This window comes from Dicentrarchus labrax, unplaced genomic scaffold, assembly GCF_905237075.1.
Source record: "Dicentrarchus labrax unplaced genomic scaffold, dlabrax2021, whole genome shotgun sequence".
NCBI lineage: Eukaryota > Metazoa > Chordata > Actinopteri > Moronidae > Dicentrarchus > Dicentrarchus labrax.
In genome coordinates, this window is record NW_026136714.1 from 19,788,963 (window position 1) to 19,808,415 (window position 19,453).

A 19,453-nucleotide genomic window follows, 5' to 3' on the forward strand; every position below is an offset into this window, starting at 1 on the left:
GTTTGTTTACATCAGTAAACATATAGCAAAGAGCAGAGGTGGGACCAAGTCATTGATTTGCAAGTCACAAGTAAGTCTCAAGTCTTTGCTCTCTAGTCCTAAATTTTGAATTTGAGTCCTAAACAAGGCAGAATGCGTTCTTCATTAAATGTAACTCAATTTTAACAACAGAACTAGAATTATCTTTTTTCAATCTTTTTTTCTAACTGGCACTCACTAACGTAACATTCGTTTTTCAGGGTTCTCTCTCGCAGCTTCATTGGATGCTGTCGGATTGATTCAAACTAAGTGGATCTGTGGAATTAAGTGTCGACTGGCTGGGAATGAATGAAGTTAACGTTAGTTGGTTTAGGAAATGAACTGATTAGTGGGTGACTTTTTAAATAACATACTTTTTAGTCTTTGGGGGAAGGTATTACGTTGTTTCAAGTCAAAGGTCCTAGTGAAGTCACAAGACACTGGTGTTAAAGTCCAAGTCAAGTTGAGTCATAAGTCATCAAATTTGTGACAAGTCCAAGTCATGTCACTTGAGTCCACAAGAGTAACAAATGCCTACGTTTTCAGTCATGATCAACTGACAGTTAAGTAGCTTTTAAATGCCTTAAATCCTAGCCAGCATGTAACTATACTGACGTAAAAATGATGAGAGAAGTGTTTTAGATAAAAGTATGGCAAGACGTAATGTACGATAGTAAATATTAAATGTTTAACCTTTCAAAATATTTCCCTTAAAGTGAAATTAAGCTTTCGGGTTTAAGAAGTTGAACCCTCACCTACCACAGTCGGCATCTGTTGAGACAGATGGTTTAAGTCGAGCTCAGCAGGTTTGTTAATAGCTTCAAGGTAATCTGTATTTCACAACTTGGTTTGACTTATTGTGTCACACATTTTAATAAGGACCAACATACAATCTTTGTTGTGAAGTCTTTCTGTCTGTGAGACAGTTTTGTCTGTCTGTGAGACAGTTTTGTCTGTCTGTGAGACCATCAGAGAACCACCCAGAGAGGCAAAATGCTTCAACTGGTTTTTGCAATTTTGCCTCTTGGGGTGGATTTGTATTTTGTGTGTTTGGCTGAAGGAGGGGATTTCTGTGTGCAAGGTATTGTTCCCTTCAGTCCCGTGCGGTCAAGAGGATTCAGGGATTTTGAGATTTGCTTTGTAGAATTCATTTCTTGGGAACAAGTGTTTTAAAATGAGTGCAATTGCAGCAGCTTAACAAAATGAGCTCGGTAACCACACTCCCGTTTGCTCATGTTTTATTAAGCAGCAAAAAAAAAAAACCTGTGGGAGTTCTTCCAGCCTGCATCTGATTCTTGCTGCACTCTGTTGGAAACAATCCTTGCCGGATCCTGTTTGGCCGTCTAATAGGATTGTTGTTGGAGTCTGGGGGCTTTAGTGCAACCCCAAAAGCTGTCTGGCTGCTGTCTGCATTCAAAAAAACACGATCCAACCGTTTTGGTTTTATACTGATCTTGTTTGATCAACGGGCTATGTGACAAGCATCCCCCCTGCTCCTGACGTTTTTGAAGCCGAGTGATCTACAGCGAAGCAGCTCTGCTAGAGAGAAAAACGCAGCCAAAGTAAAAATAGACTGTGGGAAACAGATAAGGGCAGCGAGAGACGGAGCCGTCCCTTTTTTGCCAGTGGTTAAGTTGATGACCGAGCCACAGTGAAGCACAGATATGACACCCAGCTCTTGTCACATGGAGTAACCTCTACCCTCCCCTGGACTAAACACTGTGGAGAGGACTTGTTGTTGACTCCGCAGGGACCGACCTAGTTCCCTCTCACAGCTAAAGGTCACATGTCTTGTGGGTCGGGACTGATTGTGTGTGTAGACTTCACTTCAAACACAAACAATGAACTTGAGGATGTAACAGTAAGACATCAACACCTACGGTGACCAAAGGAGGGAGCAGAGAAAAGAACAATAATCCTCTTTTTTTTTTTTTCTTCTTCTTACATGTGTTGTTCTTAGTCAGTTCCAAACCAAACTCCTATTACCTGAAATAAAAACTTTTCCAGTTTTGACAAACGCTCGGGCTGTTGAAAATCGTCCCCTGAGCCTCACTGGTGGTGGATGTGGTCAGCAGAGGCGGCAGCTGGTGCTCCTATTAGGGAGTATTAGCTTAGCACCCTCAACCGCAGCCACAAACTTATCTGCCCCACTCATTTGCAATGGAAAAAGTAAAGCCGATTGGGGCCTGTCTGCCGGCCGAGGATGACGAGGCTGGAGGAGAGAAGCCTGGCAAGCTCTGTCGTCACCCACTGTGACGGCTTTACTGCTCTGTGTTTACATTAATATACAGTAACATCATGTGTGGACTGCAGACAGGCAGCAGGATATTTATAAAGCTTCTATATTCATCACAACTACATGATTGCTTTTATGTTGTCTATTATCTTATTTATCTTTTTATTTTCAGTGTATTTCTGTGTATAGCACTTTCATCAACGTTTGCTGAGGTTAATATTAACTTGACTATATTTATTCATTCTTCAGGTTTAGTTTGAAAAAGCAGGAAAAAATAAAGGGGTTCAGTCCACTATCTGGTATATGTATTTTCATAGAAAAAACGGCCATATTTTCAAAATGTAGATGATATTCATTACTAATAAATGTTTCATCACGTTGTCCCATTTAGAGCAGCAAACATTTTACAGTAGTCAACTTTTTCCAAATCGTGGAAGCCTTCTTATTTTGAATCAAACTTTTAATGAACGCTTGCAGCTTTTCCTGTCTGTCTTGGTTATTAGCATTACTTTTTTGCATCTGTTGGCAGTGTGCCCTCTTTGTTTCTCCAGCATTTACCTGTTGCCATTTATTTTGGCGGGTTTTCATGTTGACCGGTAACATGTTTGTAGTCTCACACCAGCATATTTGCCACTGTGGTTGGCATAGACACATCGGTTAAATGCATGGTGGCGCAGACAAATTTTCTACAAAGCTGTCTGTGGTATTGTTGTGCTATACTGTTCCTTGTGTTTCATTGCATTACGGAGAAACGTATACACGTTGCTACCGACAGTTTCACACTATTCACTTATAGATAGTTGGAGGTGAAACGTACAATGTAGCAACAAAAGGCAGAGAAAGAAGAAGAATGCAAGCTGGCAAATATGGATGTCAACAATGCAAAACATTTCTAAAGCTTTAAGGTGTATCTTAATTCCAGCCTCATGTGGAAGGAAATGCATTAAACATGTTTGTTAAGCCTCAAGGACACACATTACATGTTGGTAAGAAACACTGAATGTAAACATAACAGTACTGGTTTATAAGAAAACACCACAGGATGCCTTTTAACATAACTTATTCCTCCATGCAGTCGAGCTAACAGGGTTTTAGCATTTACTCATTTGGAGTTAACAGGGATGTTTTCAATCATGAACTCAGGGCTTAGTATTGTAATCAGCTGTGTGTGTGTGTGTGTGTGTGTGTGTGTGTGTGTGTGTGTGTGTGTGTGTGTGTGTGTGCGCACAGTTTACACAATATCACACTAAACTGTATCTTGGCTGTGCTTTTTTATTGGCATTTCATTGAGATAGCTCAGATGCTCATTTATTGTTCAGGCATTAAAGTGTCTTCTATCAGCTGTTAGATGCCGCTGTAAAAACTGCTTTGTTGTTCTACAAATACGCTGAATGTCTGTAACACTGCATGTCAACAACGAAGCTTGACATCTTGAATTTGCAGGAAAACCTAGATTTTTATCTAGATTTTATGTAATCTCATTGATTTGGGCAAGTCACTGTATTTAAATCAACCTTCCGCCTGTATTTTGACCTGTATCTTAATTACTAAAATCCATTTACATTGATTTCTGGCAAGTATTTTGCAGATAGTTAAGTACATTTTTAAAGTTTTTCTGCTCTGATGTAACAGTAAGCAACAAGGAAATGAGAGGAATCCAAGTTCAGTTCTCAAGAAACAAGAATCTCTCGTCATTAAAGTTGACGTGGTGATGATAGACTTGCTCCCTGATGTTTACGTGCTCAGACTTCAGCGCCTCTCTGAGCCTCATTTTTATTTCTTACCTCCAGCCAAGCTTGTGTGTGGGAACCTTGACAAGGTGGAAGAACAAGTATGCACAGCAGTAACTGGGAGAAAAGCACCCCAGGGCATCAGTTGCTGACATTCTTGTACTCAGCAGTGTGGTGTATTGTCTGCTTACATGGTTTTCTCTCTCTCATTTCAGTCATTTCAAGGCAGTCAAGGAAGAGCCTATCTGTTTAATTCAGTGTAAGTATGAGTCCCACACCTACAACTCACCTCATTTACTGTGACCAGAGTGGAACATTTTGCTTTTGTTACTCTTTTTGTGCATTTAGTTTATTCAGGTTCACACAGTGTAATTTACAAGTGATCTGGGGCTTGTAAATAATAGTTACCTGGACTGGCCAGAGTTATAAACCATGTTCACACTGAGTGCATTTGTTTGAGTTCAATTGCCCCCCTTTCACCTAAGCCTACTGCTTTGCTGTCACACTTGTTTAGTCTTGTTTTTTGTCCTTTTACTAACACAGTGCAGCTGTTCTCCATTGCTGCAAGGATGACTGCACATATATGTTTTAACATACATGCGCAAAATGTAGAACATTATACAGGCACCGCTCTGATGAAGGCCATCGGGGCCGACGTTGGCATGTTTATCTGACATGGCCAAAATAAATTGGTGAAATAGAGATTAGTCAACTTTGTCCTGGAAATGCCTTTGGGTTTTCTTCCTGGGTTCAACATTGGATATTTTACGCTACATTAGCTTAACTCGCCAGACGCTTTATAATTCCCCCACACCATATAAGGCAGTAGTAGTAGCAGCAGTTTGAGGTTCAGTGTCTTACTCAAGTACACTTTATCATGTGTGAGCCACCTATCCTTCAATTAATACTATACCCTCTCCACCACCTGAGCGATAGCCACCCCATAATTGTTTCTAGTTGGTGGGAAGCCAGTGAGGGATCAGGTCCTCATAGCTGCACTGGTGACTACTACTGGTCAGTCATCGCATTAGAGGGGATAGCGTTACACCACCTCCCAGTTTATTAATAGCTAGCAGTGATAAGTAACACAGTATATTGAGAAATTGGAAACAAACTTCAATAAAAAGTGAATAAAACTCCCCTGTTCTAATACCTTCCTCAAAAAGAAATATTGCTTGCCCTCGAGGTGGGCTTTTTACCAGTGCACTACTGCCACTAACATTATTACCATAACGTCACATAACATTCAAAATCAATGCCAAACCACCTCCCTATACAGTGTGTGTGTATATATATATATATATATATATATATATATATATATGGGTGCAGAAAATAATACCAAAATATTAGGTAAAACTAAACATTTTTAGTCCTCACTACAAGTTGAAATATAGCCATTGAAATGCTGTTGAAACAATGGTTATATGTAACCTAGACATGTACCAAATTTGAGCTGATGTGCTCTTTGTTGAGTGTTTCAGTCCATGCTACAGTAACTGCTGCTTAACATCCATCTTTTTAAAACCACAAATCACTTTTAGTGGTTTAATTTTCGGTTGGTTGGTTTTTGGGACTCAGCTCTCAGTCTCAATGAACCCCCCACACACACACACACACACACACACACACACACAAACACACACACACACACACACACACACACACACACACACATTTTCAGGTGTCATGGTGCAACTGCTTTGTGCTACCGAGTCTGGATTACATTGTTCTTTCGCCATAATGAATTGAATGAAAGAAGCACTCTACGGGCTCTAGAGTCCAAATAATTCTAAACATGTCCAATGTGAAAGCACTAGAAGGGATGTGGTGGTTTTCAGGTAGAAAGACATTTAGCCTAAAAATAGATTCCTTCGTTGGAAAATATTAGTGTTGCAGAAGTCTACATGTAGATTGGTTACATATATTGTTTGTCTCAATAGTACTAAAACAAGTATTATTATGGCATGTTCTTTAAAATGCTACTCAAAAGCTTATCAGCAGCACATATGCAAATAAAGACAAGTGCAAATATTTCCAAAAATTCCTGAACAAATAAGTATTTATTTTAGTAGTTTTCCCTAAACAAATAAGTATGTATTTATGTTCTGTACTTAAGCATTGGCAGTAGGTCGCAGTTAGTGGTTATTTTGGAGTTTCAAGGAATCCCTTTTAACTGTTTCAAGTGCGAGAAAATAACCAACATTAAACCTAATATTTCATATATGGAGATATATTTGAGATAGAATTTGAAATATCCCATTTGTATCTCCAGTTGGGAATTCTATTTATTTTTTAGTAATTTGTAATAATTATTACGTCAACATGTAGTACTAAACTTTGACTGGGCCTTTTATTCACAATGAATACTTTAAATAAAAGATCTGAGCTCTTCCTCCGCAGCTCTCCCCGACCTCTGTGACCTTTTCTCCCCTTCCTGTCTTTCCTGCAGGGTGAATGTCGGCTGCGGGCCAGCGGAGGAGCGGGTACTCCTCACAGGTTTACATGCTGTGGCTGATATCTACTGTGAAAACTGTAAAACCACCCTGGGTTGGAAATATGTAAGTCAGTCGCTTAAACTTTAACCTAAGCCCTTTTACTTTCCGTCTAAATGTTTCTTGATGCACCACTTACACCTGCCGCTGTGTTGTTGTGCAACTATGTGGTTTCTTGGCTTCCAAGGGGACAAATTATGCTATTACAGGTCAAAAGAACAAGGTTGCTCTCATTAAAGCATTGCTTGTTAAAGCCATGGTGACAGGTTTTTTTTGCTCACGGTTGTATTTAGGCTCAGAGATTGAGCACTCTGGTCTCCTAGCGCTCAAGATAATTACAGTGCCGAAAGGTTGGCTGCAGACAGCCAGACTGGTACCTCTGAGAGTCTACAGTGATTAAATGTCAGGCCATTTTGAAGAGGCTTGTCCTGGTAATTGTCTGAAAAGACTATAGAAGGGTGTAAAATAACTGAACAAAGTATAAGACAGGGACTCACTTAAAGCTGCTCCTTCAGTGACAAAAACAATTATAGATTCTCAGAAAGGCCCGCAAGCAAAGCAAAGCAGAGCAGACCTGGTTTACAAGGCAAAGCAGGCTGAGCAAATAATCAAAGACAGAGACCCACATCAACATCCTGATTCTCCTGAAGCGCAGCAGGACTGGGACACTGGGCCGGAAGTCATACAGCACTTCAAGAGATGTATTTCCAGACAGGAAGTCAAAGCATTTGAAAAAGGTGATTTGGTCACTGGAGGAATTCTCAGTGTTCTTAATTAGCACTGTGTTTTTCTCTGGTTCTCTAAAATCCTGCTTTTCTCAGATAATAATGAGGCCAGATGAATAAATGTGTGCATATTTGTCGTGCTGTTGTTTTGTATTTCGTTTTTTGACTCGAACACTTCTGAGTTTTTGCATATTGTATTATACGATGTATGCCTCCCCCGCAGCTCTCTAAATGCATTCTTAAGTTCCTTGATTTACTTAAAAGCAACTAAAAGACCTTTCAAATGCTACGGTAACATCAGACATTAGAGTTTCTCCATGTGGGGAAAATACACACAAGTAAAATCAGTGAAATTATGAAATACCATGGTTAGACTGAAGAGTTGATTTACTCCTGTAGCTTTATGAAAACCTTTAAAAAATATTTAAACTTTTCTCTTTCTTGACCTTGAACACAAAATAGTCTTGCTGTCAATCTAATAAATGCAAATCCATTCAAACACACTGCTTACTAGATGACCTTTTGTTAATATCTAGCAGCAAGACGGGGTGAAAGATAAGGAATATAAAACCTTTTTTTTTTTTCATCTTTCTTGGTATCATTGAAAACTTTACCACTGGAATTTATAATAAAGGCAATGACTGATCCAGTGGTGCGTTACTGGTACTATCTATCTATGAATGAGTACTCATGTCTTTACCACATTTTTTTTATTCTATGTGTTTATCGTGGGCAAAAGTTGGTCTTCTAACTAAAGTTTTTCTCTTCTCTGTGTTTTTTTTTCACAGGAGCACGCGTTTGAGAGCAGTCAAAAGTACAAAGAGGGAAAGTTCATCATTGAGCTGGCTCACATGATCAAGGACAACGGATGGGAGTGACGCTCCAGCCGTACTATATCTTTTTCTGACCTTGGAATGCTCTTTAATGAACTGCGTGGAGTGTCGACCATCGACCGCCCTGCCCCTCCCCAACCGCCCGCCCCCCACCCCATCACCCTTAAAAAAAAACCTCCACGACCTCCACCCCTCGCCTCCTTCACGTGCACACACCCACCGGCTCATCGTGAAACTGAACAGAACAAATGACAAAAAAGAAAAATGACGACGAGGAAGTGGAGCAACTGTTGAAAAATCACGTCACAGGAGTCCTGTCGTTACTTTAAAGATTGTGTGTTCTCCCTCGCAGCTCCGGAGCTTTTGGGTTTGACCCTTATCCACTCACCCTCACCCTCCCTCCCCCGCCCACACCGAACCACGCTTACAAGTGATTGTGGTGATATGGCGACCACTATGCGAATGGAGATAGACTTCACTGAAAGGACATTTCTTTGTTTTCTTTATTTCGCCCATCCAGCGAGACGAATGACTTTGATGACTTTCGTTATTTTAATGTTATTTGCTATAGTTTTAACTCCTGGGTTTGGTAAGGTTTTGGTTTGATGGCAGATGGATGTTACTGGTTAGCATTTTATTTCCCTGTCAAGTGTGTCATGTTTTGTTTTGTTTGTCTTTTGGCTTGTTGTATCTTTGCCCATAGCTGAGAGCATGTTTTTCTTTGCTGATGTCCAAATGAGCAATCAGGGACGGGTGAGGAGCGGAGGGGAAAGGGAGTTTATTGTAGTTCTAAATATGTAGCAGCATCATTTTTTTTTTTTTTTTAAGAAAGTGTAAAAGGATGGGATTGCAGTAGTGTGGTATTGATTTCCGTTTTTATATTTTTTTCTTTCTTGTTTTTTTCCCCTTATTTCCCCCCCTTCTGGTACTTTTCAGCACCCAAAAAGCATTGAAAGCAGCACCTAGTATTTGTTTGACATATATATATATATATATATATATTATTATATATATATGAGCACACATATAAATATATAAATATTTGTAGTGTTTGGCTAAATGCGATTGTGGCTGGTCCCATTTTGCAGCAGTACCATGAGTGAAAAAGACATGAAAAGGAGCAGAAATAGTTTCTAGACTGGGGAACCTGAAGTCAGTGTCCACATGTCATAAAACATTAGGGCAGACTGTATTATTCCATTGTCTAGTAATGAAACAATAAGAGACACAACTACATATGAATATAAATACACATACTATGATTACATATCCATAAATACTATGAAAATGTTCTTAGTACGTAGATATTGGAACATGGATTCTATATATATATATTTGCTGTCATGCACATATGTATATATGCATATGACTGTGTGTATATATGCATTGTGTGTGTGTGTGCTCACGCATTACACAGTGGCATACTTGAACAATGCTACTTCGTTTGCACTTTGCAGAGGCCTTTGGTTCATCTCAGTTTAGAGGCAAAAAGTTTGTTCGCTCTTGTCTGTTTTTTAATGGCCTTCTCACAGATGAACGACAGATTGTTGGAAAGAAGGTTTGAGCTGGACGGTTTGAGGGTTTCGTCTTCTCCGTTAAGACTGTAGTGGGTTTAGCAGATGTCTGTTAGATACTTCTAGACAATTTGGTTAGATTTTATTTAATTTATATCGACAAATCCTGCTTTTCCTCTCAGTTCTTGCTTTATTTGGAACCCCCCTTTTGGAGAGAAAAGTGTAGTTTCAGATTCTTTGCTGCTATCCGAGAAATCCCGCCATTTCTTCCCGCTCTTGTAGGTCTTTTGCACTTTATGCTTATCCGTCTTTCTCTTAGAGTATATGAATTGTCTCTTTGTGGACGGTGTCTGTGATTTGCCTCTAAGCCGTATGAATCTTGTGCCTCTTCAAAACATGAACGGCCTCCCCTCCTTTTTTCTGTTGTGCAGTGCATAACTCCGAAAACCGTCATGTGAACCAATGTGTCTTCCCCTCTTCTGGTTCAAAGTGGCCCTCAAAATAACGTTCTTTACCAAAATCCTCAAAGAGCTCTTCCCTGTTTTTTTTTTTTTGAACAACAGAGACTTGGTATACATACACACATATATTTTCTATGTTAAAGATTTAGAGGTGCAAAAAGAATGGATATTCAGTATATTATTTCTTTATTTCAGTAAAGCAGAGAGGACGATGTTTGGACAATGCGGGATGCCCAGGGCTTGTTGTTTGACTTTTTATTGGAAGAATAAAAACGATATCAGCAGGTCAAGGTGGGGCAGGGTGGGATGGGAGAGATTTAATAATCAGCAGTGATTGATTACTTTGCCGGCAAGGTCAGTCAGATCACACGACCTTTTATCCTAAAAACGATGACAATGCAAACCCTTAATAGTTAGCAGTGATACCTACTTGAAAATATAAAGACACAAACAGCTGAGATATTGGCCCGTGTTACAGTTTTTGTACATAAAGTAACATATTTAAGGTTTTATACGTATTTCTACTGGGTTAGTTGTTTTACTTCCCCAACTTGAAGCACTTTTGTTCACTGTACCTCTGGCTGTGTGTGCGTGTGTGCGTGTGTACACATGCATGTGTATTAGCCCACATGCATGCCTGCACACGAAAGTGAATGTTTAGTTTCTTTTCCTCAGACAGTTTTATTTCTCTTTTTTTCCTCTTTTTGGTTTGGAAGTGTTTTTATTTGTCCTGTTTTTTTCTTTTGCAGCTCTTTGGTTTCACTGTCTCTCCCAATGATCTGTGAGGTTGAGAGCCAGGTTAGTTTGATTGGAAGTGATTTACCCCAATTGTTTGTTTGTTTGTTTGTTTTGTTTTTTCTGTTAGCTTGTTTATTTAGCTTATGTGGTGAGAACCCTTTAGAGGGCTGGTGTTTAGGTCTCTGCTGAGCCATGTAGACGTTGAGGGTGAGCTGGAATCTCCCACCATGTCGCAGGGAGAGCCTTTACCAAGACCCTTTCGCTACCACAGTCAGTGTCTCCTGTATAGAGGGCTTTCAGGCGATGTACCGCTATGCCAACCCTATGGCAGCCATATTGGAGGTCCTTAGCTGGGCTGTGAAAATCTGATTGTATTTCTTATTCATTTTTGTGCTGGCTTTGACCTAAAATTAACTGTTACTTCCCTGATCTATTTGATTCATTGTTTTAATAATATTAGCTTGTTAGCATTCACCTAACAGGTAAAACCAGGCTTGTTCTAATTGAAAGACTCCTTCAAATGCAGCCCTCTTTTGCTTGAATTTGCCGCACTCGGGGGGCCCAGAATCCACTGCACACTCTTTGTTTAAAGAGCATCTCAGCAGCAGCTAATAGTCTTGTTTTTGCTGACTCCTGGTGGTTCAACTTCTCACCTGGCTACAGTGATGTAGAAGTGTACTCCAGGGTGTGTCAGTACACCATGACATCACAGCCAAGGTGCAACTGACTTGAAACCAGAGATGGCATTGAAACAAGATTTATCAGCCTGGCGTTATGTTAATGGTGCATTCAAGTGGTCTTTGTCGATTCGTAAAGTCGGAAATGTGACCTCATCGATATTTGTGTTCCTGTGGTCATCAGTGCTGGTAAATTACTGGTAAGCTACATTTCATGAACTCTGGTATCACAAACTTGCCTGAGTTTACTACTTGGTATTCACCACTTTGTCAGCCATTTCCTGGAGATAAACTTGAAAACTACTGAGACTGAAAGTTTGTCATATCATATGATCTTCCCAGTAATGGAACTGTAGATGTTTAAATTTCCTTTTTCTATAAGCACTTACAACAGGAATGGAAATGTAAACATCTATAACTCTATGACAAATGGGTAACTGTCTACTGAGGAAGATCGTGTGATACAACTGAAAGCTCCAGAACAGCTACCAAATGGACCTTGTGGTGTGATTATTTTGTTTATTTCCAATTGACTTTAGGAGTAGTCAAGGAGCACCTGAATGCACCATTGGTTTTATGTCCATGAGGCCACACTGTCTCGTTTGGAGAGCACACACAGGCTTTTAGTTCCTGCCAAGGACACACTTTCAAGGGCTGCTTCCTTTGAAGGTTGCACCTCCTGAATTGGGCTTTTATCTGGTCAGCCAGCCTTCACTATCTGATATGATGAACATATCTGGCTGAAAATCTCAAAACCCAGCCGTCTGTTAAATTTAACTAGGTGAACTTTTTTGAAACTCAAAGAGCAAAGAGAAAGGCACTGGTAGGTAAATAAAAAAAAAACTCATCAGAGCGTCCATACCTGCTGAAATTGTTACTGAATGGGCCCACAGTAGTCCAACTTTCCTCTTAACTGTTACATGCCCACAGCCAGTTTCTCCAAAGGACCTTCAAGATGGCACCAGCTTGGAGATTTGTGACCCAACTGCAGAGCCTCTATAATCTATCTTTGATCAGCCCAAGTTGAACCAACAAAAAGCAGTTGCCAGTGTCACCGCCGATGTGTACCAAATAAGAACCAGGTTCTATCGAATGCATCAGTGTCATGTGTCAGTGGGCAGGAAGGCGCCAGGAGGGATCACGTTCGAGTGTCTCCTGGAGATTCAACTGCTATACCAAAATTAAATAGGAGAAATCCTGTCACTTATGACATGGTCTTTCTGTAGAATGTTTTGATTCTCTGAACTTAACAGCGTCAAAGCAGCCTGGATGGAAAATGTAGATATTTGCTGCTGCAATCTGTTTACTTTTATTGTTATTTTGTTTTATTGTGACACTGGCTACCGCCTTTTCGAGCTCTGTTACTGTCTAAAACATACCTGAAAGGATGTTGATCAAAGGCAAGATGGGTATACAGGGGGAAAAGACTGTACAAGTTCTTTTTCTTAGGACTGTTAAACTACAGTTTAAGGTCTAAAGCATGTTGTATTTATAATGGCTGTATGTCGTGCCTGTTTTATTATTTTTTCCTAAATTTAAAAACAAAAATATATGCTTTTTATTTGACTACATTGCTTTGCATTAGTAAAGCCATGTCACATGTCTGTTTTCACTCTAATGTAAACTATCAGATATCACAATAAATTTTCAATGGCATTAAGTTGTGGATTGTGTGAAGTTGTCATTCGTTTTTAGGTTACGACTAATACTTGGAATGTTTTCATTGAGGGACTTTTTTTAAGGCACTGGAAAGTGACATACTTATTTGAACTATATCATGTTCAAAGGAATCAGATTTTGAAATACATAGGCTACGTGATGTTTCACAATCAGTTTCATCTGCCTGTGGTGCAGATAGAAATAGAAGTATAGACAACAAGTCTGAAGATACAAGAAGATACCCACATTTTGATTCCAATTTTTGACTTTTTACACATGGCGATAATTTGCTTGAGAAAATGTTATCAGTATCATGAGATACCTAGTAAATCAAAAATATTTGATGCCAATTCCCAAGCAGGAAAATGTATATAAACTATGTAGTTTTGCACAGTTTCTAAAGAATTTTTAATTATATCTTTAGGTCATTCTGAAGATTATGCAACCATTCTGCTAATAGGTTTTTTCATTTGTTTTCTATTTCCAATTTTCTCATAAGTGTTAAGTGCATAGCAGGTCAGTATGTGTTTAAATAGCTATTGCAGAGTTACATTTTTATCTGGTTTAGTAAAGTAAACGTATACACGGTGTATATACAGAGGTATTTAGTTTTGTTTTCCAAAGGTCATATGTTGCTGTGGTTTACAAACAAAATGCACACTGCTTATATATTTTTACATTATGAGAACCATCATGTGGAAAGTCACAAGAACATTAAACATAATGAAAATAAAACCAGAACATCAGCATGTTGCAGAAATACAGGGATGAAAAAGGAAATTGTCTATGGAGGTTGTGATATGTGTGAAAGGGTGACGAAATTAAATTTGACAGTTTACCACAGAGGCTGTACTTGTGATTAAATATTACAGGCCTGGCAGAAAATATGTCAGCAAATGCCCTTTAAATGTAAAACAATTACTGAAGCATGAAATTCACTGGTTGGTACTGATGTGTGAGTCTCAGACAGAAAGTGGACAGAGTGTCAGGCTGGCACACTGTCAGGTAATTAGTTCAAAACTGAGAGACCTGCAGTTTTTCTTCTTCTTCTTTTTTCTTCTTTTTTTTTTACTGACCTAGAAGTAAACTCTAGCGTGGTTCATCAGCTGCAGCCAGACATCTTCTTGACACGATTTGACAGTTGTTTTGGATTAATTCTAAAACTAATGGTTTGATACCTACATTTTCAAATATTTTAAATCTTGGTGCTAATACAACACCTGAGGTTTGTGCCAATGCCAATACAACATTTTTTCATCAGTTTTAATTAAAATATAGTCTGATGTTAGATTTTATGTTAGGTTTTATTACCTTTATAGGAGCAGCTGAAGAATGACAGAAAAGTAGGGAGAGAGGGGATGACATGCAGCAAATGGCCATGGGTTGGAATCGAACCCAGGCCACTGCAGTAAGGACTTAGCCTTTGTACATGGGGCACCCGCTCTACCAGATGAGCTACCAGGGCACCCCAAGATCAGGAAATATCTGATGAAAAGATTAGTAAATAAACTTTCATTGCCAACTTTTAAAACTGACTGTTAAAAGACACACTTTTATTGATATACGAAACAACTGGATTTCTGTAATGACAGAAATGTGTCATTTGTAGTCAAATGTTAGGAAATGTGCAGTGATTACACATGCATTGGTTCCTCAGCTTTGTTGATATATGTGCTGTAGCTCGGGAGTTATTTGCTGATGACACTCTACTTTTTCTCTCACTTTGCCACACTGATAAAATTGACTTGACTTTCCAAAACATATCTAACAAACATCCTTGTTTTTGGTCATGATCAAATTAAGTCTACATTCTCAGTCCTAGACAAGTGAGTGCCCTTAAATATCACTTTAGATATATATATACATATTCACATATAACTTTGACAAAGCTGTGAAAGTACAAAAAGGGAACTATTAGTGTGTTTTCTGCATTCTAATAACTCTTAAAAACAAATTTGTAATAGTGTACTAACTTTTTTGCCATTATGCAATGTGCAAAGTAAATGCTTTTTCTACTGTTTGAAATTCATACTCTATAATTGTTGGTCGCAAAACAAAGTTTGATGGACTTCCTTATTGACAAGATAACGTTTTTTTGATGGTTGTGTTGTGTTTATGTTCTCAGGTATCTTTATTTCTTGATAAGTCGCTAACCACTGTTTGTTCATGCTAAATGGTGGAAGTAAGGAACTGGTATTAAATGTCAAAACAGATCAACAACCAAACTTTGAACATGCCATTTAAATCCAATCCCAAGAATTTAAATGATTGAATTTGGTTTGATCAGATATATATATACAGAGAGGCCTTGACCCTGTGTTTTTTTCTTTCATCACATTTTTGTATTCATCTTCCTGGTTAATGATTGCATGTTTAAATAGATTAGAATGGCACACAGCCCTAAAGTCAAACAGAGAACTTCCTCTTTCATAACGTGATCTTAAAAGCCTTTGTACTTCCCTCAGTGTCCCTAACATGGTCAGTCATGATGTACTGATCTGCAGTGTCAAAGGTAGTGCTGTGTAAGAATTGTGTAACTATCAAAGAGTTTGTAAACCATGTTTTTAACTGTACGGCTTTGAAAATTGGAACAAGTAAAGAGACTATCATGTGACGTGTAATAAAGATAGAATAGTGCATATTTATATATATACATAAAGAAACACATTTGATGGCATTATAGTGTTTACAATACATATAAACCAGGACTGGAACATGAAACTAAACATAACACTGAACAAATATCTTTCTCCTACCTCATAAAAATGTTCTGCTTTATATTTTTATCTCATTTGAAGAGTGTGAAGGCCCTTCTCAGTCAGTCTCACTCTGTTTAACCTGCAGTGGCTGTAAGTTAAAAGGAAGGGTGAATATTAATGTCTGTATTATGAGAAGAACGTTTCCCTGTTTATGTGACTTTTGTGTGAAGTAAGTTAGCAAGTGCACACATTATGGAATAAACTGAAAACAGAAATTGCAATGCAAATAAAATTCTCCTTTCTTGCCTGCTTTGAAAGGTGACCAGCTTCACACCTGCCACTCCACCAGCCTGAGGTCATTGGAAGAAACAGAAACGTACACTTGTCGCATCAGCAGATCATCAGACTATCACATTGAAACTGATCTGTGAGCATCTGGCAAAAGGCTGTCGCACATAGAAACAGTATCACTACTTTGATCAAAGGAGGCTATAGCTCAGTGTAATTTCCTATATACTGTATATATATATACCATATAGTTTTGGTCTTTTTTTCATCTATTATTTTCAGTCTCTTCTGGAATCTTTACATTCTCAGTGTATGTGCACTGGTGGCTCCAAGTTTCTACATCACACTTGTAGAAGTTGCATACTGGACCAGGATGTCACAAATCATGCTTGTAGGCCCCACCCCTTATAATCTGATTTTCACTGAGCACAGAGAACCTTCCCACTTTCAGCAGATGAATGTGAAAACATCCTTTGACTGTCAAACATGGTACATACATCATTCTGCACAGTGAAGCTCAAACATCACACTGTAGGAACAGGAAAAACAGACTTTTGAGTGGAGGACTTTAATATCAGCATGCTAATGTGCTCGCAATGACAATGTTAAAATGTTGATGCCAAGCCGGTGTAATGTCTACTATGTTCACCATCTTCAACTAGCATGTGAGCATGCTAACATTAGCTAATTACCACTAAACACAAACTATAGCTGAGGCTAATGGGAATGTTATCAGTTTTCCACAAATGTCAACCTCATATTGGCGCTATATGAAAGGTCAGGAATCATCAGAGTGTGATTAATCCTGTGGGGACCATGAATGTACAACATTCTGGGACAATGAAACTAAAAGGTATCTGCATTGCTAGGGTAAGTGACACAATATGTAGTGGTGATTTGGGTGCACTGACCCTTTAAAAGGGGTCGTTGTGACTGATTTATGTTCTCATGGCTACAAACATGTTTACAGCTCTGAACCTAAATATGATGTACAGTATCATGCAACATCTATAACTTTAAATTTGTTTTAAGCTGTGTATGATCATCAGTAAACTCATAATGAAGCAATTGTGCTGCAAGCCCTGCTGCAGCACTGCTAATTAGACATGAATCATTTGATAAAGTACAGGCTGTACGTTTGTTGTATTGACTGGAGTTGCTATGGCATGTTTTGTTGCCAGCATAGTGATTCCTAACCATCTCCTTACTTGTGATTCTGATGCCCACACAGCCTCATGTTTTGATGTCCTTGAGGTGACTGGCTTGTCTTTAAGCACAAAGTAGTCTGTCAGCCTCTTATTTATCTCACACTCCCTGACTTGTTCTTAAAGCTGCAACATGCAATTTAATTTAATATAGTAACAACATATTTTATTTCTCATCAGTCTATGACTGCAAGAGTACATACCTGATCATATCATAATAATGGTACAAGTGGCGGTAAGAAAGAAGCAACAGTAAAGTTTAACATGCACCCAGCAAGATCAGCTCAATAACACAGTATAACAAACTGGCAGTGTTCAACACCTGTGCTCCCATTACAGGCATTAGTTACTTAAGCTTTATGTTAAAATTATGCTGTTTCAAAGCAGAAATCTCATTACGGCTAAGACCTCTTGCTGATGAATACATAATTATTGCTAATAGCAAGTACCAGTGACTGGTAACCACATTTACAACACTTTAACATACCTGAGTAGGCACTGCCCACCATGTTTGCACATCAGTCCAGCCAGTGTTTCTGCCATGGATGTATAAAACCACTACAGCTTGTGCTATGCGCAAATTAGCTGCTAGGTGCTAAACAAAGTTACAACATCACCAAGCAAATTAATTCCTGCAGTTTGACAGTTTCCTTTTCCACACATGGCTATATCAGTAATAAACTGCAACTTTATAAAGAACTGAAAATTATCCTCAAACATTTTGCAGCAGCTGGTGTTCTTGGAATAAAAAAAAACCCAAATCCATTATAGGCTCAGAACAACAGCTTAGAGAAAGGAAAGTTATAGCGTTAAAAATCCTGGTGTTTATTACATTTATTGTATTTCTGCTTTATAATCAATAAAGAGATTTCTCAAAAAGTTTCATGGAAGGTGACATACAGCATTCTCACTGCCAATAAAGATGGGGAAATAAAAGTCCTCCATGACAACATATTTTAAAGATTGAGTTTATATGTTATAGACATTCTTATGTATCTCAGTTTATATTACAGTGGTTTTGAATGGAATTGTTTTGGCAGTTATACTATAAATTGCGAGCATCCATAAATTATATGTATATATATGTATTGATTGTCACATTATAGTATCCCTAATGAAGACATGATGTTGAAATGTTTGGGGGGGGGCATCTATTCTACGCACAACTGATATTGCATCTTTAACAAAATTCCTTCTTGGACATTGCAGGTTAGAGACGACTGAGTGCTGATGTGAGAAACGGAGCATATTCCACTTGGTGAATGCTTTTATCCAGAGCACCTCATGCTACTTTTAGTGCATGCATATTTCAGAAAAGCAGTCCCTAGGGTGAATCAAACCTAACCTTTACAGGACTATATCCTGTACACAAAGAGAGAGGGGGGGGGGGGTAGCAATGGGTTTGTTGTTGGTGGGATGGCTGCAGATAGACAGGATGTAGTGGTGTTGGCTGTTTATGTCGGCCTGAGTTATTCTCATGCTCACAGTCCTCATGTCTCCTGACCTAGTTCTCTGCGACGCTTGGTCACACGGTTCAAGCTCTTCCACAGGAGGGTCTCTGTGTTTGTGTGTGTGTGTGTGTTTGTGTGTGTGTATATAGGGGGGTGTGCCATAGTTCAGGCATCCAGTCATTGAATGACCATATCGAGTTCACACTCCATCAGCATAGACAGGTCCAGTGTATGAGACAGGAAGGAGACAGATAAAGATAAACAGTAAGTGAGGGAAACAAGAGTGAGAGGTAAACTGAGAAAGGGAGGGAGGTTGAGCCTTTACTTAACTGGTCTTATTTAAAGTAATTTATACATTTTGTTTGTGTCTCTTGCAAGATGATTTAAAAAAGGAGTGACTCATCATTCATGGTAAATGCTGCTATTACCTACACATCATAGTGACAGCTCCAAAAGCAGTTCATATGAGCTTTTTCTGATCTGATCTATTGATCTATCACACTGAATGCTAAAAATAAAAATAGCATTATTGATGGTGGATAGGAAATGGAAGGCGAAATGCGGGTGCTGTTGTCAAAGTCACACTCTTTGTATGCCCAAACATCCACCCTGAAGTCCTCCCTAAAGTTGTCTTCAGACTGAGCACGGAGAGAAGCAATGAAATTGTATTTAAATCAATTTAACTGAGAATGTTTCAACTTGGAACAATTACAAATGCTCTCAT

At 38.8% G+C, this 19,453-nt stretch overlaps 1 protein-coding gene across 6 annotated transcripts in view; it reads left to right on the top strand.

Annotated features, from left to right (window-relative positions):
- LOC127375751 (protein yippee-like 1) overlaps positions 1–13,087 on the top strand; it is a 33,523-nt gene extending 20,436 nt beyond the window's left edge. For all 6 annotated transcript variants that reach the window (XM_051421989.1, XM_051421987.1, XM_051421985.1 and 3 more), the window contains exons 3-5: positions 4,200–4,243; positions 6,437–6,545; positions 7,993–13,087. In XM_051421989.1, the coding sequence (XP_051277949.1) occupies positions 4,200–4,243; positions 6,437–6,545; positions 7,993–8,082 (243 nt within the window). In that variant the 3' untranslated portion in view covers positions 8,083–13,087. The remainder of the gene's footprint in view (positions 1–4,199; positions 4,244–6,436; positions 6,546–7,992) is intronic.
- The last annotated feature ends 6,366 nt before the right edge of the window (positions 13,088–19,453 follow it).